At 47.6% G+C, this 27263-nt stretch overlaps 1 protein-coding gene across 1 annotated transcript; it reads right to left on the bottom strand.

The window, feature by feature from the left end:
* Nucleotides 1–390: 390 nt before the first annotated feature.
* On the bottom strand, nucleotides 391–22635 carry SLC24A1 (solute carrier family 24 member 1; the record flags this gene model as incomplete). Its single annotated transcript, XM_084641266.1, has 10 exons — nucleotides 391–647; nucleotides 5655–5821; nucleotides 7017–7106; nucleotides 8448–8648; nucleotides 12915–13030; nucleotides 14996–15082; nucleotides 18452–18560; nucleotides 19308–19370; nucleotides 21703–21859; nucleotides 22238–22635. 10 exons carry the CDS (start codon nucleotides 22633–22635, stop codon nucleotides 398–400), a joined length of 1638 nt encoding a protein of 545 aa, XP_084497392.1. The 3' UTR covers nucleotides 391–397.
* Between the last annotated feature and the right edge of the window lie 4628 nt (nucleotides 22636–27263).

Genomic DNA, 27263 nt, shown 5'->3' with positions numbered 1-27263 from the left:
TCATTAATAATTTAGACCCTGTTTCTGCAAAGACTAATAATACTCTGACTCCTGCAAAAATTGCCGGGGATCTTTAATGACTACAAGTGGGCAGGGCCTCAGTCTTTCATCTTCTTACGTCAATAGGACTACTTGCAGTGCATAACATTTTAAACACCTGTGTGGGTCTTTGCAGGATTGGGGCCTAAATATATATTCATGCAAATAAATATATTAATAGAAATCTTTATTTGAATTTAAGTTTCACTAAGCTTAGTTTTCAGTTTTCAGTAAGTTTACAATTGGTTTAAGTAAGTAAAACATAACTACCTTAAACCCATTTTCAAGTTCACTTATACATACTGTATATGGAGATCACATCAACTTGTGCTGCCCAAAGAGTAGTTACACCCAAGCCTCACACAGATATTGGGCAGGTTAAGATTCTATCTTCTAGCATCACACTGATAATCAAAAATACAAAGTAAAGAGCAAACATGGTGAGCCCCAACAGTTTGTTCATTTTCCATTTAGATAGAGCAATCGAGGTGATCACAAACAGGAGCATGAGAAAAAGGAGAACAATTGCACAAAACAAACCATTACTACTGACAGCAACTGAGCTGAGTCCATTGAAGACCGAATAAAGGAACCAAGGAACTGGCAAACTGTAAGTAAGGGAAAAGCAGTTTAAAGGAATGCTTAGAGAAGTTCATGCAAAATTGAATTTTATACATAGCTATAAAGCAATTGGTATCAAGATCCCTGCAGAAAAACTTAATGTGCAATCCTCACTATGTTGTTTTATCTAAAACTGCCTTATCTTGCTTTCTACCCTAGGAATTGAGTTTGGGATAGTACTCTGCACTGCTTTCATTCTTTTCAACCAGGAATCTCAAAGCACCCTACCAATAATATTAATGAATTAAACCTTTCTGTACCACAAAGTCAGGTAACATAAGTCTTATCTCTGTTTTACAGATAGGGGGAAAACAGGCGTGGAGCTTGTGTCTTGAGTAAACTCCCCCAGGAAGCCTGAGATAGATGAGACAACACTTGGATCTCCGGACTCCAAATCCTGAGCATTAGGCCAAGAGATCTTTGTTGCTCTCTTGAAAAACTGAAACTGGGTGAGCCTAGGGAGGCATATGCTCAAACTTTTCCAGAGATTGGGTTGCATCTTAATAACCTCTTTCACAGACCTGCTGCAGCAACATCGGCTGCTAACATAAAACTGAAATGCAATACATGGGATCTGCCCGGGGGGGCGGGGGCGGGGATGAAGCCTGATCCCACTGTCTCCTCTTGCCACTCATTTAATCTCTGCTCTATTTCTCCTGTCCATCTCTGACTCCTACTCCCAAACATGTGCTTCTCTAGTGCAGGGGTTCTCAAACCTCATTGCTCCATGACCCCCTTTGGACAATAAAAATTACTGTGCAACCCGAGGAGGAGGGACTGAAGCCTGAGCCAGCCTGAGCCCCTGTGGGCGGGGAGGGGGGCGGCAAAGCTGAAGCTCAAGGACTGCAGCCCCAGGCAGGGGGCCTGTAACCTGAGTCCCAGTGCCCGGGCTGAAGCCCTCGGGTTTTGGTCCCTGGCCCCAGCAAGTCTAAGCCAATCCTGGCAACCCCATTACAATGGGGTCGTGACCCACAGTTTGAGAACTGCTGCTCTAGTGCTTGGTCTCAGGCTTCTCTTCCTCTACATATGCTTTCCTGCTGACTTATCCTCTTCTATCCTTGCATGTGTTGCCCAGACACCTAGTTCCAGGGCCCACTGGCAGCTGGCGTTTCCTGTCCTGCTGCTGGCTGGGCTCCTGTTTCTGCAGCCTAGCAGCCCCCATGCTTCTGCTACGTGTGGGCGATTCCTCTCCGGGCTGCAGTTTCCGGAGGCCGTTCAAAGCTGTAGCACAGCCTGGGCTAGCTGTGCCCCCTTCTCTGGCCTGCTGCCAGTTCTTCTGCCTCCAGGGGCCGTCAGAGGTGGTCCTCTGTGTTCCTGACCTTTTCTTTGCCTTTTGGGGTTTTGTTTTTGGGCAACAGGTAGCAGCCTGCTTTGTTTTCTCTCCCTCTTGGACCAGGTATTTAGCAGCATGTGGCTCAAGACCCTCTGCCAGCTTTCAGGGATGGCAGAGCAGCCGCGCAGGCTCCCGGCTAACCCCCCAAGGGGCTCCATCTCGTGAGGCAGCTTTAACGGGCTCTACAGAGGAAAAATTATGCCCTGCCTATTGTCAGCCGGCTCACCCGAGTGCTGCTAGGGTGCAGAGCTTGGAGTTCGACAAGCAGCTTGGGACCTGTATCCCCCAGGAAGCTGCGACTCCACCACAGACAAGCGTGACCGGGAGACACAGAACAGAACAGGGAGCATTTCTAAGGACTCCATTCAGCCAGCCTGGGGGAGGGGGAGTCCTGGGGCAATTCAGGACCTTAAGGATAAGACTTACCAACAAGGCTCCTGGCCCCACCCCACCCCACCCCACATCCTGAATGGGTCCAAAGTGCCTTGGGGATAGAAGCAGGGCTTACAATCAGCATCCCTTCCTCGCCGCTTGAGGCAGGAAACTCTGGCAGTGAATCCACATCCCCTGGCCTGGGGGAGTGTGAGCCTACAAGAGAGGAATCAGAGGTAGAAATTTCTAGAGGGCTCAGAGCCCAGTGCAAAGCTAGCTGCAAAAGGGTCTGCCATAGAAGATATCTGTCCTTTGACTCAGACACCTCCTCCTCGGCTGCGAAGGAGAGCTAGCAGACTACTTCTGAGCAGGACCTGGACAAAATGCAACAAAGGTTTTTTCCCCCTGAGAAGTTTGTAACCAGGTGCAAAAAGGTTCTCTCCACAATTGAGCTCCAGCCTGAGCAGGCCCTTGAGCACAAGTCTCAGAGCAAATACCTCACTGACAAATCCTCCCTTGAGGCAGGGATTTCCCTGCACCCAGCCTTTTGAGGAGGTAATCCGGGAGGTGTGGGAATCTGCTGAAAATGATAAAAGCATTGAGAGGCATGTTCTCAGATTCTACAAGCTGCAAGAGCCAAAGAATGCTCTCACAGATATGCCTGTGGTCAATGCTGCCATAGCATCTCTAGCAGAGCATAGGGTTAGTCCATCCAAAGGGGACTTCTTCCACAAGGATCCAATGGATAGGAAGGTGGAAGCCTTAGAAGGGGCTTTGATGCTTCTTCAGACACCCTTAGACACATGCTCTGTTTGAGCCACAGTGTCATGGCTGGAGGACCTTAAAGCCCTTAAGGTCAGAGACCAACCTGACTTTAAATCTATATTTAAGAAAAATCTCCCTAGCAGCAGCTTTCATGGCCGATGCTCCGCTAGATGCTATAAGGTTTTCTGCCAGAGCCAGGTCATCCAGCTCAGTGGCCAGGAGACACATATGGCTTTGCTCCCTGGACAGTAGATACTCCAAGTCCGGTGTTAAATTTACAGGATTTCTCCTCTTTAGAAAATAATTGGACAGGCTCGCGGAAGGAACTACAAACCCACTATCAGCTCCTTTCATCCATTTTCCTCATAGAGGTTCCAGAGGAAAGAGAACAGATATGTCAAGGGACCCAAGGAGTGAGCAGAAAACCTTAAGGTGCTCCTGCAGCCTCTAAGGACTCGTTATGACGACAAGAGAACGTTCTTCTGCCCAAACCTGAGCTCAGGACACAGGATTTCCCACTTTCCAGATGAATGGGTTGCCTCTACCACAGACAAGTGGGTGTGAGAGAGAGCTTGAAGGAGTATCCCTTGTGCAATAAAGGCTTCATCCCATCCCTCTTCTTCCATCACTAGCGATCCTGCCAGGTGCAAGCTGGTCCAGAATGAGTTCTCCCATCTCCTGGATATAGGAATGATAGAAGGTGTTCCTCCAGAAGAACGCTTCTCAGCATTTTACTCCAGCATCATCTTTGTTCAGAAGCGCCCTGGGGATGTCAGTGCCATCTTCAACCTTAAAAGACTCAACAAATGGGTGAAGAAAACGAGGTTCTGTATGGAAACCTTACTTTGACAGTGAAATCCCTCTCTCAAGGGAAGAGGGTGCTACAGGTGGTGGTCCAGTAACAACCTTGCCATCTGAGCAATCCAAAAGGGAAAAATGGGGGAAGCGGGGAGGGGTTTCCTTTTCCTTCTGTTTGTTCTCTTAACCCTCCCTGCTCCTAGCCACTCCCATGAGTAGTAGAATTGTGGGAGAGGCTGGGCTGCAGAATGGAAATTTTCTTCCCCAATAATTTCCTTTCTGCTAGCAGCATCTCCCACAATTCTGCTACGCTGGATGGCTCTGCAGCCAAGAGTCACCATTTTATTTGGACAGCTACCATATAAGCAAGGACTTACTGTACAGTCTTACATGCTTGGCGTTGGAATTACTCACTCATTATTCTCTCCCAGTTTCCACACAGCTTGGGAATGAATAGCCTGGCGGCAGGCCCGAGAAGGGCGCGTGGCTAGCACAGGCTATTCTATGGCCTTGAACTGCCTCCGGAAACTGCAGACAGGAGGGGAGTACACTGCCCACATGCAGCAGGACTGTGTGAGATGCTGCTAGCAGAAAGAAAATTACTGAGTCAGGAAATTTCCACTCCTTTACCACCTCTTCTTTTATCTATCAGAGATCTGTAACACAGCAATCTAGAGGGATGGCAGCTCTGTTCCAGCCAGTCTGAGCAGACTCCAAAGATGAAGAGCCTGGGGACCTGTAGAAGCAGCCCCAGAGCAGGAAGAGGAAGCAGGATCAGGTAACTTGGCAGCAATCCAGGCCACCAGAAAGGGTTCTGTGCACCACAGTCTGGTCAATCAGGAATTGCCCCATCACGTGGTCAGTGTTCTAATGTTTCAAAAGGTACCTAATTGTTAAACAGGCACTTGACAGCACTATGTGCTTAGCATCTGGACTGAATCATTGAAAAACAAACTCTTCTTTAACCATGTTTTCAGATTTCTCTCTAAAGCATAGCTAGTAAAACATATTAATCAAAAACTACCACTGGGCTGTGTCATGCTGTAAGCTACACTAAATGTGAAAGCCCCTTTGCATTTTTTTTAAATGACAGAGCTATTTAATTTTGGAAAAACAGCTACTCAGTGAGTACCACAGTGTGTCTGATTTTAAAATTAGCAATGTCAGCTGAGTGCAGCAGATCTCTAGATCTTATCATATAAAAATCCATCAAACTGTAACAGGATCAATGCAAGTCCCATTACCCTAAACCATAAAAAAAACCAGAAATAATTTTTTTTAAAATGTCAGTTAAGAAGGGGGAAACCTTCTCAGTTAAAGTAGGGACACTGTCACTGTCTCCAACACCTTGGTGCTGAAAGATTAAATGTTTTGAGGCACGCTGAGATCCTTGGGTGAAGCTGCTGTTGTTATTTATTTTAAACCACATACTCATGTTTAGTGGCAATACAGCCGTTTAAACTAAAAACTTACACCACTTAAAAAGCCTTGAGTTATCCCCACACTGCAGTACCTGGCGTTGAGTTTTAGTTATAAAGTCTCTCTTTTTGGGTCAAGTTAACTAAAGAAATCTGTTCAAATGAATGTGTGTAACTAACTGTCCTGCTGTTCTTTAATTTGTTTTTTATCCAACGTGAAAGTAACGAGTCAGATTTAGACTGGAATAGAAATACAGCATTTTCTACTTCAAAACAAACGTGACTCTTAACATGTGGCTAGTACTTACCCAACAGTGATATCAAAGATGTTGCTGCCCACAGAGCTGGAGACAGCCATGTCACCCAGGCCTTTACGTGCAACAATAACGCTTGTGATGAGGTCAGGGATTGAAGTCCCTGCTGCCAGGATTGTTAAACCCATAATTTCCTCCGAAATCCCAATGGTTTCTCCAACCTAATAAACAGCAACAATGGTCCTTAGTTTTAAAACAAAGAATTGAATTAACCCTTTTCATTCCTAAAGGCTTGGTGCTGTATTTGGGTTGTGATTTTATCTGAAACCCCCTTAAAGGCTGCAGCCTATTTCTGCTTTTCAAGATAGCCTAATTCTCTAGCTTGTTTTGATGTGAAACCCTCTCTTTAATGGAAAGCTATTTCCTTTATCCCCTTCTAACTGCAAAGTGGGGCCTCGGAGGCGAGCCCCAGTGGGAGCGTGTTCTGTTGCAGCACAGCACGTGTCTGTCTTGGACCGTCTCCAGACGGTGTGGCGTTCGCTTTACTCTCCAAATTTAAAACTGGCCCAAATCGTGATCAGTTCTTTCTCTGAGTGGTCTGCCTAGTTGGACGCACAATCCCATTTGCTGATTGAGATCTCTACTGTGGTTCGGTGTCCACAATTTCTGCTGATTCGTGGTTTGATTAACTATAAGATAGGCGTACAATATATCACCAAATACAAATTGTAGGCCCCGATCCTGCAAGGGGCCGAGTACCTTCGCCTCCCCTTGAATAGCAAATTGATATTAAGGCCAGAGGCCTGAGGGCACTGAGCACCATGCTATATCAGACCCTCTATTATTAGAAATTTAATTAGAGAAGGATAAAACACTTATGTCCCCCCATCGAAACATGAATTGATAAAAAGACTATTAAGATAATTGTCAGCTTGACGACATTTCTTCCACTGATGCACAAATTCCCTTAGAAACTGGGGTGGGGGTGGGGGTGGAAATTAATCTTTGTCAAATGAAAAAGGACAGGATTGAACATTCTCACTTGGGTTCTTCCAGAACAAAATGTCTCGTGCTAATTGGATGGCAGCAGCTGTAAAGTCATTGAAAACAAAGGGTAACATCTGTGCTGCTGCCCCTGTAATATAGACGGTTCCTACATCGATGGAAAGAGTTCTTCCGTCACTGTCCTCCGCCTCTCCAAGAGCTGGAAGCTAGGTCCGTGGAACAATTCTTAGGCTGACCTAATGATATCATACGGGCTGCAAAATTTTTCACAGGCCTGAGCCATGTAGCTTGGTCTATTTAATTTGTAGGGTGTAGACCAGGTCAAATGTGTCTGCCACAGTAGGGCATTTTCCCCCCTCGACTTGTTTTTTGAACCACTCTTTGTTTTTAGGGAGAAAGAGAACCTCTTACCTGATGTGCCCACCACACCATGAGGTAGGAGAATGCTGCAATCCAGACGATGGCTCCTAGAAATGTGATGGCAAAGAAGTTTCTAGACCTCTGTTCAAAGCAAGTTTGAAAAGAAAACAATTAGGGTTCTGATCTTTCCAACAGCCCTATTCACCCTCCATCACTTCACCTCATAGTCTTATTTTAACATGGCCCTATAGTCTCTGGTATCATTTTGTTTGATTTTTCACACCTCTAAGTGCCGAGTTTTTCTTGATACCTTAGGTGGTCGCTTAAAACAAGCTTCACCGTGCTTAGTTTCCACTCCACGCTATTTTATTGCGTTTCATGCCACTGCCAGTATTTTTTGCAGAGGCTCTTGCATCCTGTCATGTGCCTGTTCAGTGGGCAGACTTCACCCTCATTGCTAACGGCCTGCAGCCATGTAGTAGAGCAGCGGTTCCCGAGCCCGACCCCGACTGCCTGAGGCCCAAGCCCAAGGGCTTCAGCCCTGGGCAGTGGGACTCAGGTTACAGGCTCCCTGCCTGGGGTTGAAGCCCTTGGGCTTCAGCTTTGCCCTCACTCTGCCAAGGGCGGCGGGGCACGGGTTTCGGCTTTGGCCCCCCCGCAGCTGGGGTGGTGGGGTTCAGGCGGGCTCCTGGGGTGGTGTAGTAATTTTTGTTGTCAGAAGGGGGTCGTGGTGCAGTGAAGTCTGAGAACCGCAGTGGTAGAGAAATATCTGATGTAACCAGTGCCGCTAGGTGCAGTGACTACCTGCTGCCAATGAAATGCCATGGATCTAGAGAGCAGCAGTATGGAGTAATTCAGTCTCCTACCGGTTAACGAGCTCTATGGCCAGTCCTACACAGGCACAGAAACAATTTTTGTTTATTTCTTTCTTAAAAAAAAAAAAGTGCTGACGTGGGGAGTGACGTTTTCTAGCTCTGAGCAGGTATAATGAACGCAGCGGCAGTGCGAAGCGGCCCACGCTTCCCTGCCGATCTGCCTCCCACACAACACGGACCGACGCCCTGGCGAGGACAGAGGGGAGCTCGGGCTCCGAGCTCGTTCTGTTGTTAGCCTCTCTTCTGCCACTGCTAGCTGAGAGTACCATCTGCAGTGGTGGTTTCTGTCCTACCAAATCTGGGACTGACACAGCCTCCGCGGTTTCCTAGAGGAGTCTCTGCTACTCAGCATTAGCCATTGCCTGCTGGTTTTGCCTTGTAAAATTCAGGGCAAGGTAGAGAAGAATACCTGCTTTCAGTTACTTCTTGCCTTTGAAAGCAACCCCAGTCCCAGAACTGGGGCTCCAGCTCCCACTACCATCAGTGGGAAGTAGGTACATAGAGGCCCTAGCTATCCATGGGGAAAACAGAAACCCCGTGGCTCTGTTGCTAATAAAGCTAGAGTTTAGTTATCCATCGCAGTGGCATAAAGAAAGTAAAATCTTACTGGGTTCCTAACATCGGGCACTGTGAGCCAGAGAGGGAACACAATGGGCAGGAGGAAAAGGTAAATCGCTTGTTTTCTCCTGGTCTCTGGCCATTTGAGGGATAATGGCTCGTCATTTTCTTCCTCCTCATCTTCATCCTCACTCTCATCATCACAATCTTCCTCCTCCTCAGAGCTGCTGCCTTCTATATCCAGAGATCGCTGTAAACCAAAAACACACACACACCCCCACACACATTTTGAAACAACTAGAAATCTACATTGACGGCTCCACACGTGCGTGTGCGCGTACACACACAGCCGAGGCTGGCTCAGTGTGTTCCTGTCCCCCAGGGCAGAGATCTTGTTTTTGATTATCCCGCTTGTACATATTTGCAGAACAGTCCGTCCCCCAGGTCACTATTACGTGACCACGTTGTGAATGACCCCCTCTCAGTGCAGGTGCCCAGAGAGGCTGCAGTCAGACTCCTGAATATCTTAAGTGTATGTATTGCAGTAGTGCCCAGAGGCCCTGGTCATGGATCGGGACCCCGTTGTGTTGGGCACTGGACACACACAGACAATACATGTTACCTGGCTTTAAAACCACCAGGTCATCAACACCACAAAATATCCTCATCTCCTTAAAGGGGCCACTGTCCCTTCCCTGGGTTAGGGCAAATCGTATTAGAACAAAAAGAACTGCCACGGAGGATGACACGGTCTTTGCCCTAACCAATTTACACAGGTTGTGATAGCCTCATTTCCACTGCGGAGTCACTTACTCCTTGAGCAGTCTCACTGAAATCAATGGGACAGCTTGAGGAGTAAAGCAGTACACTACGTGAGGCAACCACAGTCTGGTGCTGTAGGACCTCTGAGCCTGGATTTGACTAGAAGGAGCATTTTGCGGTCTTAGCTGACTGTATCTAACTAGTTACTTGTGTTTGCTCTCTCTGTTGCCACTCAAGCTAGCTTGTTACTACAAGGAAGGGGCTAAGATTCGCGATGTGACGGAGAGACTGCCGAGACTCATCAAGCCCTCGGATCACTACCCCTTCCTGCTTCTCCACGTGGGCACCAATGATACTGCCAAGAATGACCTTGAGCGGATCACTGCGGACTATGTGGCTCTAGGAAGAAGGATAAAGGAGTTGGAGGCACAAGTGGTGTTCTCGTCCATCCTCCCCGTGGAAGGAAAAGGCCTAGGTAGGGACCGTCGAATCGTGGAAGTCAACGAATGGCTACGCAGGTGGTGTCGGAGAGAAGGCTTTGGATTCTTTGACCATGGGATGGTGTTCCATGAAGGAGGAGTGCTGGGCAGAGATGGGCTCCATCTTACGAAGAGAGGGAAGAGCATCTTTGCCAGCAGTGAGGAGGGCTTTAAACTAGGTTCACCGGGGGAAGGAGACCAAAGCCCTGAGGTAAGTGGGAAAGCGGGATACCGGGAGGAAGCACAGGCAGGAATGTCTGTGAGGGGAGGGCTCCTGCCTCATACTGGGAATGAGGGGCGATCAACAGGTTATCTCAAGTGCTTATATACAAATGCACAAAGCCTTGGAAACAAGCAGGGAGAACTGGAGGTCCTGGTGATGTCAAGGAACTATGACGTGATTGGAATAACAGAGACTTGGTGGGATAACTCACATGACTGGAGTACTGTCATGGATGGTTATAAATTGTTCAGGAAGGACAGGCAGGGCAGAAAAGGTGGGGGAGTAGCACTGTATGTAAGGGAGCAGTATGACTGCTCAGAGCTCCGGTACGAAACTGCAGAAAAACCTGAGTGTCTCTGGATTAAGTTTAGAAGTGTGAGCAACAAGAGTGATGTAGTGGTGGGAGTCTGCTATAGACCACCGGACCAGGGGGATGAGGTAGATGAGGCTTTCTTCCGGCAGCTCACGGAAGCTACTAGATCGCATGCCCTGATTCTCATGGGTGACTTTAATTTTCCTGATATCTGCTGGGAGAGCAATACAGCGGTGCATAGACAATCCAGGAAGTTTCTGGAAAGCGTAGGGGACAATTTCCTGGCGCAAGTGCTAGAGGAGCCAACTAGGGGGGGCGCTTTTCTTGACCTGCTGCTCACAAACCGGGTAGAATTAGTGGGGGAAGCAAAAGTGGATGGGAATCTGGGAGGCAGTGACCATGAGTTGGTTGAGTTCAGGATCCTGACACAGGGAAGAAAGGTAAGCAGCAGGATACGGACCCTGGACTTCAGAAAAGCAGACTTCGACTCCCTCAGGGAACGGATGGCCAGGATCCCCTGGGGGACTAACTTGAAGGGGAAAGGAGTCCAGGAGAGCTGGCTGTATTTCAAGGAATCCCTGTTGAGGTTACAGGGACAAACCATCCCGATGTGTCGAAAGAATAGTAAATATGGCAGGCGACCAGCTTGGCTTAATGGTGAAATCCTAGCGGATCTTAAACATAAAAAAGAAGCTTACAAGAAGTGGAAGGTTGGACATATGACCAGGGAAGAGTATAAAAATATTGCTCGGGCATGTAGGAATGATATCAGGAGGGCCAAATCGCACCTGGAGCTGCAGCTAGCCAGAGATGTCAAGAGTAACAAGAAGGGTTTCTTCAGGTATGTTGGCAACAAGAAGAAAGCCAAGGAAAGTGTGGGCCCCTTACTGAATGAGGGAGGCAACCTAGTGACAGAGGATGTGGAAAAAGCTAATGTACTCAATGCTTTTTTTGCCTCTGTTTTCACTAACAAGGTCAGCTCCCAGACTGCTGCGCTGGGCATCACAAAATGGGGAAGAGATGGCCAGCCCTCTGTGGAGATAGAGGTGGTTAGGGACTATTTAGAAAAGCTGGACGTGCACAAGTCCATGGGGCCGGACGAGTTGCATCCGAGAGTGCTGAAGGAATTGGCGGCTGTGATTGCAGAGCCATTGGCCATTATCTTTGAAAACTCGTGGCGAACCGGGGAAGTCCCGGATGACTGGAAAAAGGCTAATGTAGTGCCAATCTTTAAAAAAGGGAAGAAGGAGGATCCTGGGAACTACAGGCCAGTCAGCCTCACCTCAGTCCCTGGAAAAATCATGGAGCAGGTCCTCAAAGAATCAATCCTGAAGCACTTGCATGAGAGGAAAGTGATCAGGAACAGCCAGCATGGATTCACCAAGGGAAGGTCATGCCTGACTAATCTAATTGCCTTTTATGATGAGATTACTGGTTCTGTGGATGAAGGGAAAGCAGTGGATGTATTGTTTCTTGACTTTAGCAAAGCTTTTGACACGGTCTCCCACAGTATTCTTGTCAGCAAGTTAAGGAAGTATGGGCTGGATGAATGCACTATAAGGTGGGTAGAAAGTTGGCTAGATTGTCGGGCTCAACAGGTAGTGATCAATGGCTCCATGTCTAGTTGGCAGCCGGTGTCAAGTGGAGTGCCCCAAGGGTCGGTCCTGGGGCCGGTTTTGTTCAATATCTTCATAAATGATCTGGAGGATGGTGTGGATTGCACTCTCAGCAAATTTGCGGATGATACTAAACTGGGAGGAGTGGTAGATACGCTGGAGGGGAGGGATAGGATACAGAAGGACCTAGACAAATTGGAGGATTGGGCCAAAAGAAATCTGATGAGGTTCAATAAGGATAAGTGCAGGGTCCTGCACTTAGGACGGAAGAACCCAATGCACAGCTACAGACTAGGGACCGAATGGCTAGACAGCAGTTCTGCGGAAAAGGACCTAGGGGTGACAGTGGACGAGAAGCTGGATATGAGTCAGCAGTGTGCCCTTGTTGCCAAGAAGGCCAATGGCATTTTGGGATGTATAAGTAGGGGCATAGCGAGCAGATCGAGGGACGTGATCGTTCCCCTCTATTCGACATTGGTGAGGCCTCATCTGGAGTACTGTGTCCAGTTTTGGGCCCCACACTACAAGAAGGATGTGGATAAATTGGAGAGAGTCCAGCGAAGGGCAACAAAAATGATTAGGGGTCTGGAACACATGACTTATGAGGAGAGGCTGAGGGAGCTGGGATTGTTTAGCCTGCAGAAGAGAAGAATGAGGGGGGATTTGATAGCTGCTTTCAACTACCTGAAAGGGGGTTCCAAAGAGGATGGCTCTAGACTGTTCTCAATGGTAGCAGATGACAGAACGAGGAGTAATGGTCTCAAGTTGCAGTGGGGGAGGTTTAGATTGGATATTAGGAAAAACTTTTTCACTAAGAGGGTGGTGAAACACTGGAATGCGTTACCTAGGGAGGTGGTAGAATCTCCTTCCTTAGAGGTTTTTAAGGTCAGGCTTGACAGAGCCCTGGCTGGGATGATTTAACTGGGAATTGGTCCTGCTTCGAGCAGGGGGTTGGACTAGATGACCTTCTGGGGTCCCTTCCAACCCTGATATTCTATGATTCTATGATTCTATTTAGAGTGGCTAATTACTTGAGCTGGGCTGTGCCCTCTTTCACCGGACATGACTCTGAGGTTTTGGCCTGGGCTGAGCTCTTGTTCCATGTGGCTCCAGTTCACAGTACCTGCCCGCCATGGGGTTTGTCCACACTGTGTTCATCCTCCACCGCGCTGAGGTTGGAGTCGCTGACAGGTGTGGCTTGAACAATGGTTGCTAATTCTGCTTCTGCTTTGTTCTCTGCTTGAAAGGATGAGAGAGAGAGCTGGGCCCAGCGATGCAAGCAGTTAGAGATGACCTCTCCCCTTATCAGCAGGGAGCTTGAGAGTGCGAAACATTTACGTTTCCAACCCCATAAACTGGACTAGTGCAGAGCAAGCTCTTTCTGAAGGGTTGGAAGGTCAATCTGTTTGTTTCCTCTGATTATCCTACAGATACACCCCAGTTATACAGTGTGGCCAGCAAAAGCAGGTCACGATCAGGCCCACTAACCTTGGATGTAAGGTTTTTATAGCAGCTTTGCCTCACCTCTTTGTGCTGGGGCATCACTTCTGTAATACCCGTGCGGCTAAAAGCACGCATAGCGAGGGGAGGGAGTGCTGATTGGCTGATTGCTAGCGGACATGTGTCACGGAGCAGAGTTTGAGAATTCTATTAAAGCCAGCCTCAACAACCAGGCAGGATGCAGGGCTCTGCTTCCTTCTTTCCACCATGACAGGGGCATTCTCTAGGGTCTGGCATTGTTCAAGGTTTCTCAGAAACGACTGTTCTGGCTGCCAGGCTTTAATCCCTAATCACCTGGCACATGTCCAAAGAGAAAAGTGCTGACACCCGATAACAAAGGAAAAAATCCCCAGAACTCCTCTGTGCTGGTCCCTCCAGGAATGTCATTAACCCATGTTACTGAAAGCGAGAGAAACCTACAAACAGCCGCTCAGAACAGTGCTGGAACATGGATATTGCACAGTGGTGGGAAGACAGGCATTGAGTCAGAGAGAATGGGACCTTGACATGCTGCTGTAATGTGGCTTAGCGAATATGTTCTGGGCCCATCTATATAGCCAAATCTGCTGGGTCAGGGGATCATGTTCAAACAGAATCATACCTAGACTAGTATTGTAGGATGGTTTTGCCTGAGCTGTACAGGCTGAACCTAACTCCCTTATAATGATTTTAGTGATCCTGTTTTTACAGCCTTGCACAAATGTGAGGTCAGGTTTTCAGAAGCTGTCCTTGGCATGTTCCATTTGGGGGTTGCATAACAAGATGCGCAGAAGTGGGACTTTGAAAACGTCTGGCCTGAGGGTATAGCACAGTGTGGTAACTTGGCTAGGATGTCACCTCGCCCCATCTATACAAGAAAGATCCTCCAGGGGGCAGATCCTCACCTGGGGTAAATAGTGGTGGCTCTACTGAAGTCAGTGGAACTATGAAAATTTGCTCCAGCTGAGGATATGCCTCCAGATCTTTATCTAGGGCTTTACCACAGCTTGGTCCCATCTACACAGGCAAGTCCAAACTATGTTATTACATGGTCAGGGCACTCCAGTGGTATAGCACCATGCCTGCAAAGATGGGCACTTCAGTGCGAATTTTACCCATCCACTTTCAGATGGCTCCAGCCCCACGAATAGCATAGATCCATGTTGCAGCGCGGGACAGCTACCACCTCTACAAGTGCTAGCTCAAGCAGCCTATGAATTGCTACTGAAATAGATAAAGCCAGCAGCTATTCAGAAGACAGTCGCACAGTCACCCTGCCACATTCCAGGCGAGGAGTCAGACCCAGCTCCCAGGCTCAGGCTCTTATGTTTGTTTTAAAGAACAAATCCCCTTTGCAGCCCCCCTGTTGTCTTAGTGACGCATCAGCACCCAGCTGCTGAATGTAATGGCGCAATCCTCCCTTCTGATTGAATAGCCCGTCGCATCCTGGTCATTTCCAGTTGGATGCTTATTTAACTAACGTACTCCCAGGCCTCTGCAGGAACTAACTTGATTGCCAGCTCTTGGTGCCAGTATATATCCCGAGCGTTTGCAGCTGCTTTTGCACAGACAGCTGCATGTGATCAGTGCTCGCGGAGTAGGAATTTGTGTTGCCTGGCTACATTTCGTGGGCCGTCCCAGATCTGCAGTGCTGGTGGGGTGAGCAAGTACAGTGCAAAGCAAAAGGACGCTACAGGCAAATGGCGCAGCTTGCCTTGAGCTCACCTTCCGGTTTCACTCCTTGTCTGACTTGAGAGCCTAGTTTGCCCGTGGCCAAATCGCTCATGACGTCAAGCTTGTCTTTAAACTTTGCTGGGAATAAGAAGAGGGACAGGCCTATCATCAGGAGTAAGGAATTAACTCCCACCCAGTTGTGAGCAGCCACCCCACAAAGCCTCCTACTCGAGTTACTGTGTGCTCACTGGTACTGCGCTCCCCCATGTGTGGTGCTGGCTCTTTGCAGCAAGCTGATCTGCTCTATAATTCTTTCCCTGTGAGAACCTGGCTGTCCTCCTGGGCACATGGGGCATTGTGGGAAGACATTGGAGGACTATCAGCATTTGAGTGGTTTGCCAAAGTGGGGAGGTTACTAGCCCTAGCAAGAGCAGCACCCGGGATCTAGCCTAGATCCCAGGATGGGCCAGCAAGCCTGGGTTGAAAGCACCACTAAGTTCAGGTGAGAGGTTTTGAGTGTGGAGGTGACTGATTAACATTTCAGGTTGTTCTGCAGGGGATGGTGTGAGGAGAGGGCTGCTCGCATGCTTGTCCTGTATTATTTCTAGCTACGTGGCAGGGTTACAGTGTTTGTGACTTTGCTCACGGTATTAATAAAACGATCACAGATACAGAAGGGTTTCCTAAATGTGAGTGTTACAGCTGTGCACATTGGGGTTCCAGGCTGAACAGTAACTTTAAGAATACTGGGCCTGATCTTGAGACAAGAACCTATCTGAGTGTTAACTGGGATGATTTAGTTGGGGATTGGCCCTGCTTTGAGCAGGGGGTTGGACTAGATGACCTCCTGAGGTCTCTTCCAACCCTGATATTCTATGATTCTTAAGTAATCAGTATAATTAACACATAATCCATAAATCAGGCAACACTAGTGTCTCAGGCCACGATCTCATAGCACCTGACAAAGGCAGCTGGATGTCAGAGTTGGTGGGGGCATATTTAGCCAAATGATATTTCAGTGAGAAATGGGATGGGGGTGGGGGAGTAAAATTGCAGCCCCGTGTTTTTAGTTTTCCAACCAGCTCTAGCTCTCATCCCCCTGGTACAGAGGGGGAAAGGATAAGTCAGAGCTCAGAGCCAGACTCCCTGCGGCCTTACCCCTTGTAGTGTCATTTAACCATGTGCAGAGTGGGTATGGAATGCTCCAAGGCAGAGCTCCCCCATTGCTGTGCACAGATGCAAACAGCTGGGTGCTGTGGCGAATGCCCAGGCTCGCTCTCTAACTACTAGACCACCCTGTCTCCCTGATGCTCTCCCAGCTGCGAGTGGGAGATAAAGCACTTGCATTGCAGAGGGGTGGATCAGGGCAGCCATGCCCCAGCACTATATGGGACTAACCTGTTGGCTCCCTGAGCGAAGTCTGTGGACCCCTCTAGGAGTGGAGTGTGAGGGCAGGCTGGGCATCTCTCGACCAAGATAAACTGATTAGCTTCAGGCCTGACTGGCCACTGGCCAGTTTGCATGAGATCAGCCTCAGTGATTTGAAAGTGGGACATTAATTCTCCTGACCTGCGTTCCAAGGGCGGGGGCTGTTGCTGGCCTAGGAGGCTGCGTCAACTGCAGGTTGGTGCGGGGAGAAAGGGTATTTGTAGGTTAAGTTTCTGTCAGTGCTCTGGCTTATTCAGCAGCCTCGCTCCGCCACCGCCTTGCCCCCATTTATCCTGGCAGCGTTGGGGCACGGGGAGGCACACCATAGCTAACGCTATGGTTTCTTACAGCGAAGCAATAAACATACCCTCTGCAGAATGGCTTCTTTTCTCCATTCCAGGAGAGAGCTTCCCTCTTCCCTGCAGCTCATGTGGCACTATCATTTGCAAATTACCCACGAACCTGAGCTGTCTCGCTCATGGAGAAGTTATCAGCTATGCAAGATGGCAGGTAACTTGTGTCTGCACGTGCATTTCAGCAGCCTAACCACCACGGGAAGATCAGTGTCTGATATCCCGCCCTCCTGGTTTGTTTGTTAATTTCTTGTATATTCCTCTTATGGAATTGGCTTCAAGCACTCCACGCCAGGAGGTCAGCATGGCCTACTGAGCCTATTGAAAAGAACGGGTATCCCTGATTCCAGTGTTGTTCTGAATCTTCCGCCTCCTGCCTGGCTGTAACGCCCATGGGGCCAAATGCAACTTTGGTGTAACAAGAGGAAACCCCCCTGAAGTCACTGTTGATCTGTTTCTCTTCAATTGCTAGTTTAATCTGTTTAGATACGTTTTTTTTTTTCTATAGTGCCTGTGACTCTGACAGACCAGCTCAGGTCAGAGCAACAGGCCAATTAACTTATGTGTGACTATCAAAGGAATAAGAACAGAAGGACTTGTGGCACCTTAGAGACGAACCAATTTATTTGAGCATAAGCTTTCGTGAGCTACAGCTCACTTCATCGGATGCATCAAAGGAATGTTAAGTGTACTAATTCACTGGAGTGTTCATATGGGTCAAGGGAAATGTGAATGCTATTGTCTTCACTTATCTGTAACCTATTGATCGCCATCAATTTACATTGTGTACATCCCTTTACTTAATTAACCCTGGATCAAAAGTGGGTGTTAGTATTAAGATGAGAATTTACTTGATGTGTGAACTTCATGGAACACTATCAGAAATGGTACTTTGTTATACCTACCAGATAGCTGCAATTATATATTAAAGGCAAAATTAGCTGGTGCTTTAATTAGCATTTTGAAAGCATGCCTACAGCCACTGGGAATCCTGGGGAACTATGGTGCCACTTCCTCAGCATAAGAGGAGCGGCTGGCATCATATGGGAAACACCAGCTATTGTATGCCGGTTGGAAGCAAGTTGACCTCAGTAAGAACCGAAGGCCTCAGGTTAGGGTTGTAATTTTAAGAGTTGTGTGTTACCAAGGTCAGAGCGCTTTGCCTTCCAAAGCACACTGATGTCAGATTTACCCTCAGCAATCTCTACATTGCTTATTTTGTAGCCCGGTGAAAAGAAAACATCTGGCTACAAATTCACAGCGCCATTAAACATCAGCTCGGAAAGGTGCATGTTTTTATGTGGCCAGTCATCCTTCAGCTGCTGGGGAAACGGTTCAGCGCCATGGCAAAACCAGATCTGCTGAATTTGTCTTTGCTTGCCTCTTCCCAGGTATGTTTAATGAGTCTGGGTGGTTTTTGTTGCTGTAATAACAGCTCCCACAGCACATCAGAAATGGAGTGCCATTTCCTCCAGGCACAGGGCCCTTGACTGGAGAGAGGACTGACCTTTGGAAAGTACTCCCATTCTGAAATAATTATATGCACACACTGCTGTGGATCAGCTTCTCAGCTGCTGTAAACTGGAACAGCCGAACTGATTTCGACGGAGCTGTGCTGATTTTCACCAGCCTAGGACCTGATCCTGTGTCTATCGCTATGAGCTTTGCCTGCACCCCGGCCACAGAACTGAGTGTCGAATCACACGGAGGTGGGGCGTTAGCTCACCTTCGGCCAGGGGGTCCAGGGTGTGGATCATGAGCTGGCAGATCGTGGTGCGCAGGTGGCTGTTGTGTAGAGACGCGGCGCTGCCTCCCCGCTGGAAGGGTGGCACGAGCTGTAGAACAGGGTGAATGTACAACACGGCCGTTAATCCCAGGCCACCTGGCTATTTGCCCACAGTCAGACTATTCCTGTCTTTTAGTGCTGACGCCCGGGAGGCTGATGTCTCCAAGTCAATCAACAGGGCCAGGACAGGGAGCAGCAGTGCAAGTTTCCCATCCCTGCCTCACTACCGTGTTTCAGCCAGCTCCAGGGAAGAAAGAGGAGGTCAGTCTCCATAGCCTATCCATGGCCTCTCTGCAGAGACTGCCAACAAGGAGGGTCCTAAGTTAGGCCCTGATCCAGCAAAGCATATGCTTAAAGTTGAGCACATGCTTAAGCTGTTGGCCGGCTTGGGGCCTTAGTCCAGTTATGGTGGTTTATCTGTTGTGGGCATTTGTCTGCTGGGAAGTAGACTGAGAATCATCCACGTTACTCTGACTAAGCCTGCCCCTCTGATCAAGTTCACAGTATCCCCGAGAGTAGCATCCGATTACAGCATTGGCCTATCCTGAGACAAGCCAGTTTCTGCCTCCGCTTCCATTTGCTCAATGGCCATGGCTGCTCCTGTTCACAAAGGCAGAATTTGATTCATATTTCCTTACACCGAGAAGAGGACACGTTCTGAAAGGCGTTTGTGCCCTTTCCTTTGCTGACCAACATAACGGTTTCTGCCTGGTGTATCTATTTAAATTCAGAGCTGGTTCCAGTTGCAATAACTCCAGATCCATATAGTGTTGCACAGACTATTATATCCACCTACCTCTGGTCTCTTGCTGTCATCTGAGTGCTTTGCTCCACCCCTTGCAACTGACCCATTGCCTTGCTGCATGGAAACAAGAATATAAAATTGTGGGAATGCCATTCGTTCTTCATCAACCTGCACGGACGCTGCCCTTGCAAGGAAGTGTCTACAGATCTCTGCCTATGAGGTTTGCTCACAGAACTGGAGTCACACACTTGCCTCAGTGGGGAGGATCTCGTGGCCACATAGAGGGGTAGGCAGAGTGGCCTGGAAACCCTATAGATCCCCAGGATCTGTGAGCAAGACAAAACACAGTCGTATGGATCTTGTGCCAGACCCAGGATAGCCTCCCCTTCTGCAGTGCTTCCTGAGGAGCTGGGTAACCATTGCCTCTGTCCCCAGCATCTATGCCTTACCCATCTGCTGAGAGGGAGAGCAGGTGCAGAGGGGGTTAATCCTGCACTGTGCAGCGTTGCTTTCCACACATGGAGTCTGGGATCACATTTCTTGCTCATGGCTGGTTCCAGCAGCTATACAGTCTGCTGTTGTCTCACAGCTAGAATTCTCCCTTAGTTCAAAGGGCAGAGGCTTGTGTCTTGGGTCCTGAAGACCCCAGGTTTGATTCTTGCTGTTGACCATGGTGTGTGTATTGATTATGCACGCAGCTGATGTTACACATGAGTTTCCTATTGGAAATCTGCCATGTTCAGAGGGGAGCATAATTCATGGGCTGGCAGCTCCTTGGCTCCACACTTCCCCACCTTTGAACTGTGGATCTCCAGCCCACTCTTGCTCCCTTTCTTCAGCTTCTTTTAGGGGAGCAAAAGGGGGTTGGAGATCCACAGTTCAAGAAAATGGCAAAACTCCGTAGAAAAACTTTCTCAGATTCCCATTAGATCAGGTTGTGCTGCAGTATTTGCACTTATGTCTCCTGATTTACGTGGAGCGCTCTCAGCGCCACTCATCCCTTTCAGTATCATTCTTTGGTCTCAGAGTAGCGGCCGTGTTAGTCTGTATTTGCAAAAAGAAAAGGAGGACTTGTGGCACCTTAGAGACGAACCAATTTATTTGAGCATAAGCTTCCGATGAAGTGAGCTGTAGCTCACAAAAGCTGATGCTCAAATAAATTGGTTCGTCTCTAAGGTGCCATAAGTCCTCCTTTTCTTTGGTCTCTGCTCCTTTTCACATTCTGCACAAAAAAGGTGTGATGATACCACAATTACACATAGTTTTCATATACCACAGGAGTCAGTAGCTTAGACTGCTCAGCATCTAGCCCAGGGGAGGGCAAACTATGGCCCATGGGCCAGATCCGGCCCATCAGGGCTTTCCATCCGGCCTGTGGGATTGCCAGCCCCGCGGCATAGCTGGGGCTGAGACAGGCTTTGTGCCTGCTCTGGCCCTGCGCCACTCCCAGAAGTGGACGGCACCACGTCCCTTCGGCCCCTGGGTGGGGGCGGGGTAGAGAGCTCCGTGCGCTGCCCTCACCTGCCGGCACCGCCCCCTGCAGCTCCCATTGGACAGGAACAGGGAACCACGGCCAATGGGAGCTTTGGGGGTGGTACCTGCAGGCAAGGGCAGTGCACCCGGCAGAGCTGCCTGCCCCTGCCCCCGAGGAGCCACTGCCGGACATGCTGGCCACTTCGGGGAGTGGCATGTGGCCAGGACAGGCAGGGAGCCTGCCTTAGCCCTGCTGCATGCTGCTGCTCAAGGTAAGCGGCACCAGGCCAGAGCCCGCACCCCTCCTGCACCCCAACCCCCTGCCCAGAGCTCCCTCCCACACTCCGCACTCCCTCCTGCACCCCAATCCCCTGCCCCAGCCCTATATTCATGGCCCTGCATACAATTTCCCCATCCAGATGTGGCCCTCGGGCCAAAAAGTTTGCCCACTCCTGATCTAGCCTGACAGGCAAAAGGGAAGGATTGTGGTCTTTATATTGTTCAGATTCAAACAACCAAAGAAATGCTCCTGTTCGCTCCTAGGATGCTCATTTCAAGCCAGTGTGTCTTCTGTGGTTCCCGACTGCTAATGTAGGCCCTATATCTCCAGCAGTGAATGGGACTGAATCATCTAGTTCCCACTAATGACAGCTGAGTGGAAAATACCATACATCTCTCTGAAAGAGGTGCGCCTAATGGATACAGTATGAATTGTTCTACAGTTGAGCCCCCTTTGAATGGATTATGGACTTTTTCTTGATTTCCCCCTCACTTCCTAATATTTAGATTACGTTCCCTCACCTTTTAACAATCATCAGTAAGTAAAGCAATTGTCTTGACCAACAGTTGTAGTTTTGAAGGGGTTGATTAGATTGGTCCCATGCACCCTTTGCCAAGGAGACTCAACCTTTCTTTGTGCTTTAAGTGAGAACAAATATTTCCAACGAGGCAACAAAACAACGAGGACACTAACCTTCCTTGTGTCTTCAGAAGTGGCCGCCTTCACAGTACTTCTTGTCTTGTTCACCAGTTCCTTCACCCATTGTTCTAAGTAAACGTTCCATTTCATGGTGAGCACATAGAGGGCGTAGGCACTCAACAAAAGGATGCTTTCCCACCAAACAATGAAGCTGTCTAAGAAAAACAGGATGAGCATCAGTAAGTCTAGAATGTAGAATGAGACGTCTCTAAACAAGGGCCACCAGGTCAGGTGGAGTATCTCCCTCGAGAAAAGGGCACAGGTGCCAATGACAAAAAGAATATTAAACACTGCTGAGCCTACAATGGTGCCAATGCCCACGTTGCTATGTGAGATGAAGACACCTATGAGAGAGGTGAAGAGTTCTGGTGCTGATCCGCCTGCTGCCATGAAGGTGGCCCCTGCCACATCATCGGAGATTTGCAACTTCTCCGTGATTACATCCAAGGCGGGGACAAAATATTCATCACACACTATGGCCAAGGCCACAAACACATACATCATGCCAAAGATGTGAAGTATGACCCACCCTTTCCTGCGCTCCTCCAAGCTAAAAAGGTCTTGAGGGTATTCTCCATGGGAGGGTGGTGTTGGGTAACTTCCCTCTTCATCCAGGTGGCTCAGATTGACACTTCCTAGGGGTGGGGTTGCATTTACTGATGATGTGATGGGCACAGTTGGTGTAGGGTCCACATATACACAATGCCTTATCTTGGATACTGTTGTCCCATTGTCCACTGCAGCGGCCTTGTTGCTGGAAAGGTCCCTGGTGGTCACTTTCACTTGGTCCTCAGGCTGAGATGCTGTCCAAGGTGCTGAACGAATTTTAGGGCCACAGAGAAGCTGATAGATGGAAAAAGCCAATACCATGGACAGTAGGAAAAGAACCCAGTTCCTCTGAAGCCTTCTCCTCAGTGGTAAATGCATTTCCCAAATGCTCACAAATCTGATCAATGTTCCTGGAGCCAATGGAGACTTCTCCTGGTCACCAAACTGCATTTACACCTATCATTAGGAGTCTCTTGCTGCTCCTAGATGTAGGGATCTCAACAGGACCGGAACTACATGCTACAAAAAGTGTAGAATCCTACAAAAGAAGAAGTTCTGGTGTGAAACATGTAGTGCAAGGATCTACTGTCACCTAACTCAACTCAACGCATTATTAACTGGCATTATGTTTGCATTATACAAGATGGGCCTAAACTGGCAAATTCAGATCTGGATCCAGATTTCAACCCGCCCATTTCCCAAAGTTTGGGGCTGTACAGATCTGGCATTTTGGTTTGGCTCATTATGGAGATGAGCCAGCCACAACATTTATCTCTGTATCTGGATTCTGCTCTCCCCCATCACTTCACCTCACAAAGCTCAGGGTTCTTCAGATCTGGGTTTTGATTTGGGTCCATCTGATAGTTTGTAGCACTGTGCTCAGTGCTTTATAAACGTATAAGTCAACATGGTCCCTGCCCCAAGGAGCTTACTTACAGTCTAAATCACTATAGAAGATTAAGTACTAAGGACGACCCCATCATGTTAAATCCACTCTTCATACAGGCCAGTTACTTACCTACATAAGCTTGACACGTTGCTGGAAATGTACCTGGTAATTGCTCTAATATCTCCCAGCTAGTACCACTCCACAGCTTCCCAATGTTTGCACTCTCATGAGATACAAACCAAACAAAAGGTGATTTCTATGTTTGCTTTCAGTTTGAGAAGAGCAGAAGACAAGGCCTGGCTATAGTAAAAACAAAGGTGCTGAGCATTCATTTGTTACTATGGCTACACCTCTTCAAACCTACTGTCCAAATTAGGACTGGCAAAGTGGACTAGTTATCACACTGTCTGTTTGGGCATAATTAGCACATTTTACATACTTACAGAGGGAGCCAAAGTGTAAATCCCAAAGCAACAGGAACCTGGGCTATGGCAGTACAGAAACATTGATGTGGGGGTGAATAACATTCACCTTGCAGTTTGGAGTTGGTGTATTGTATCGTAAACTATTATTTTGAACACAGTTTTCAGAATAGGATTGTTATATTAAATGAGGAGAGGATGTAAATAGAACACAATTCTAAGCCATTCACTAAGTTATTCTTCAAGCACATGTACTCACATATTTAAAACTCCATAAGCTAATCAATTTAGATTTCTAACTAGGGGAAAGGAAGGGGCAGGTACAGATGTTGCTATCTCTGTTTTAAATACTTGGGAGGTGCTCAGAGACTCCAGTAATGGGGGCTACAGAAGTACCTACAGAGAGAAAGAGAGATCCTATAAATCCTACTCCTAGTGTCTAAAAGGTTCATGTACATATATTAACTATAAGCATGTAATGATACAGTCAGCTGTATTCTTCAGTAAAGTGTATAGAAGTAAAGGAAATTGTCACTCTTCATAACACAACAAAAAAAGCAAAATCAAAGAAAGAGAAGAAAAACAGAGAACAGAAAAAGATACCTGAACTAACCCCTTATTTAAACATAATTTACTTTTCCTCTCCAAAATGAGCTACCCAAACAATTTTTGCAAGTAAAGGGCAGATCATCAGCTGATGGAAATTGTTATAGCTCAATGACTTTAATACCTTCTGAGCATCTATCCCTTGTTTTTTCCAGTCTCATTGACTGAAGACTATTTTAATATTCTTTTGTAAACAGAGTATTTTCAAACCTATTCCTTTACCTTGTGATTAGACTGTCTTATCTAATAGAGATCTCTCAGGCAATCATATGAAACTCCATAGCTTACCTTCAAAAATGATGTTCAAGAGGAATTGGGGTTTCATTGCTAGCATTTAGTGCTGGAAGTTTCTTTGACATGTAGCACCCAGAAATGAGATGAGTTATGGGTAGAAGCAGAGAAAATTATCCCATTTTTGTTAGGTCTCTCCCAGCTGAATTCCAATAAGAGACAGGGTCAGGTGTGAAGGGCATATTGCTGGAGGAATAGACAATCCAGTTTAATACCTGCAGCCTGTAAGAAGATTAAATAGTATTTTATAGGTTCGGGACTATCTCTGAAGCAAATATCTTTGTGTTAGACTATGGGATGTTCTCAGTTTCAGAGCAGGAGATAATCTCTGCAATGAAACACACAACAACAGCAACAACCCTCAGACAGTAAGATGCTATAGATCTTTCCAATGGCAGACTTCGGGGACAGAGCCTCGGTTGCCATAAACTGTCATAGTTCCATTGGCTTCAAGGAAGCTATGATAATTTACGCCAGTTGTGGATCTCCCCCTGAGGTACTTGCCATTAGCAGATGGCTTTGTGCACAGTTTCATTTTGATGAAGCATTGCACATCGCTAGCAATTATTTCCCAAATCAGAATTTCTGTCAGCCAAAACACTGCTAGAAGCTAAAGTTCAATAACTAGCAAAGGAAAATGGGCCAGACCCTCCACCCCTTCTTTGCTATAAATTAAATCTGCTTTGCCCCTGAAATGGCTAGTTGAGAATTCTGCCTGCTGTAGTGGGTCCTACAGCCCCACCTCCAGTACAGGGGTCATGGACAGACCGAAGGAGGCATGAATGGAACACCCCTCTGCTCTGGCAATTCCTGGGGTGGGGTGGGGTGGGGTGGCCAGCGTAATGTATTTCACGTGGGGGTGTCACTGGCACAGAATGGCTCCAGGATTGAGGGAGCATGAAAACTCTGGTCAGCTATTTCATTGTTCTCCATTAGGGTGAAATGCTAAATGCATTGCAATCTGTTAGCAGTGTTGCTAAACAGAAATAAGTAAAAGGTGATTTGCGGGGCTTAAACTGTTTGTTTAAGGGGGGCATTGTTCTGTGCTAAATCTCTTCTCTGCATCCCTTGTCTGTGTGGACAGAACCCAGGACGTGCATGGAGCCCCAATGTGGCCCCATGAAAGCAGGTCAGCTTGCATGAGTTGGGCCAAAGACTGTAAGATCTTTAGGGCAGATACCTGTCTTCTTGCATGGCCAGGTAGCACTTGGTACAATTTTGGCTGCTTTAGAAATAATAAAAATTGCTTTGCCATGATCATCTCTCCTGGCACTTGGTCTTTACTGGTTGTTAAGTCCAGTGTTGGGATTTCTTACTTCAGTGTCAGATATGGATTTCTAAACTGTTGCCATAAATATGGCAGGTGGCATTTTAACTGGGGTTTATGTGGTGATGTGGCCTGCAAAGTGGCATTATGGGCATACTATACATTTCCATGTTGTTGTGTGGAATGAAGAAAACTTAAAACAGCTGTGGGGGACTGACTGGCCCAGGGTCTTGGGAATGAGTCAATGGATCTGTCCTTCCAGCTTTTAAGCTGCTCATCTTGGTGGTGATCAAAAGTTAATACCATCTGATAGCTGAGAATTGACTCCTCTTGATGCGGATATGGATATGTTTGGCTTCTAGCCCTTTCCTTTCCTGGTCTGTTGTAAGAGTCTGCTATTAGGGAAGTGAGAACTTCTTTCTGCCTTCCCAGATGAATTTTTAGAAGTAGGGTCATCTTCCGACACATTCCTTCTCATTGCCTATGCATGAGCCCAGTTCTTTAGTTCACAGCTCCTTTTAGAAGATTTCTCCAACTGTTTGTCCATGGCACAATAGCAGGAGGCTAAGGTAATATTAATTGCCAAGAACTTGAAATATATGAAGAGGATGGTGGGGAAAGTCACGGACTGCCTTGGGGAAGGAGATACTGCCCAATGCAGTTTTCTGTGGCTGCTGGAAAGGAGATGCTTATGCGATGACCACCATCTTGGCTGATACTGAGAACTGAACTGGGATCTCCAGCACTAAAAGCATAAATTGTTATAGCTTGAGCTATCCAGCTTGGTTTTATGATGGGGCTATAACAGACTCACTCTTTCTGGGTCCGGCACAATGAGGGATACATAACACACACTGACCAGTGGGTTACATTTACCCATCAGATAGCATATAGTCCCCATGACTTGTGACTCTTTGTGGGTCAGTAATAATAATACTCAGCTCTTAGCTAGTGCTTTTCATCCGTAAATCTCCAAGCATTTTACAAAGGAAGTCAGTATCAATATCTCTATTTTATAGATGGGTAAACTGGGGCACAGGGGGGGTGAAGCCAAGACTAGAACTGGGTTTTTTGAGGTCCAGTCCAGTATAGGCGCCTTTTGTATGCACCAGCCACAAGAGTTTGATCCTACCCTCCATTATCTGGGTGTAAATCATGATGTGACTTGGCAAATGATGCATTGTACATGTATGCACGCGCCCTGTAACCTCCTGGCCTGATCTGCAAAAGTGCTGAGCGCCTACACAGCCTATTGACTTCAGTGAGCTCTGTTTGTGCTCTGCCGTTCTGAAAAAACAGGGCATGTTTCCAAGATGTGCAAAGTTGTTCAATATTAAATTGTAGAGCAGAAGGTATGTTTAGCTCCCTCTGCTGTGTGACAAGAGTTCTGCTGGACTGGCACCGGGAGGGATAATGAAGAATTCACACATTACATCAACCACCAGGACAACCCATACCAGACAGAAAAGCAGACATATAGGGCCCCACTAAAGTCGAAAGACAAGTTTTGCCCGTGGCTTCAACTGGAGCA

This window comes from Lepidochelys olivacea (assembly GCF_965140295.1).
Source record: "Lepidochelys olivacea isolate rLepOli2 genome assembly, chromosome: 10".
Classification (NCBI taxonomy): domain Eukaryota; kingdom Metazoa; phylum Chordata; order Testudines; family Cheloniidae; genus Lepidochelys; species Lepidochelys olivacea.
Note: the sequence above shows the minus strand (reverse complement) of the source record. Positions and strands in the feature narration are given on the sequence as shown.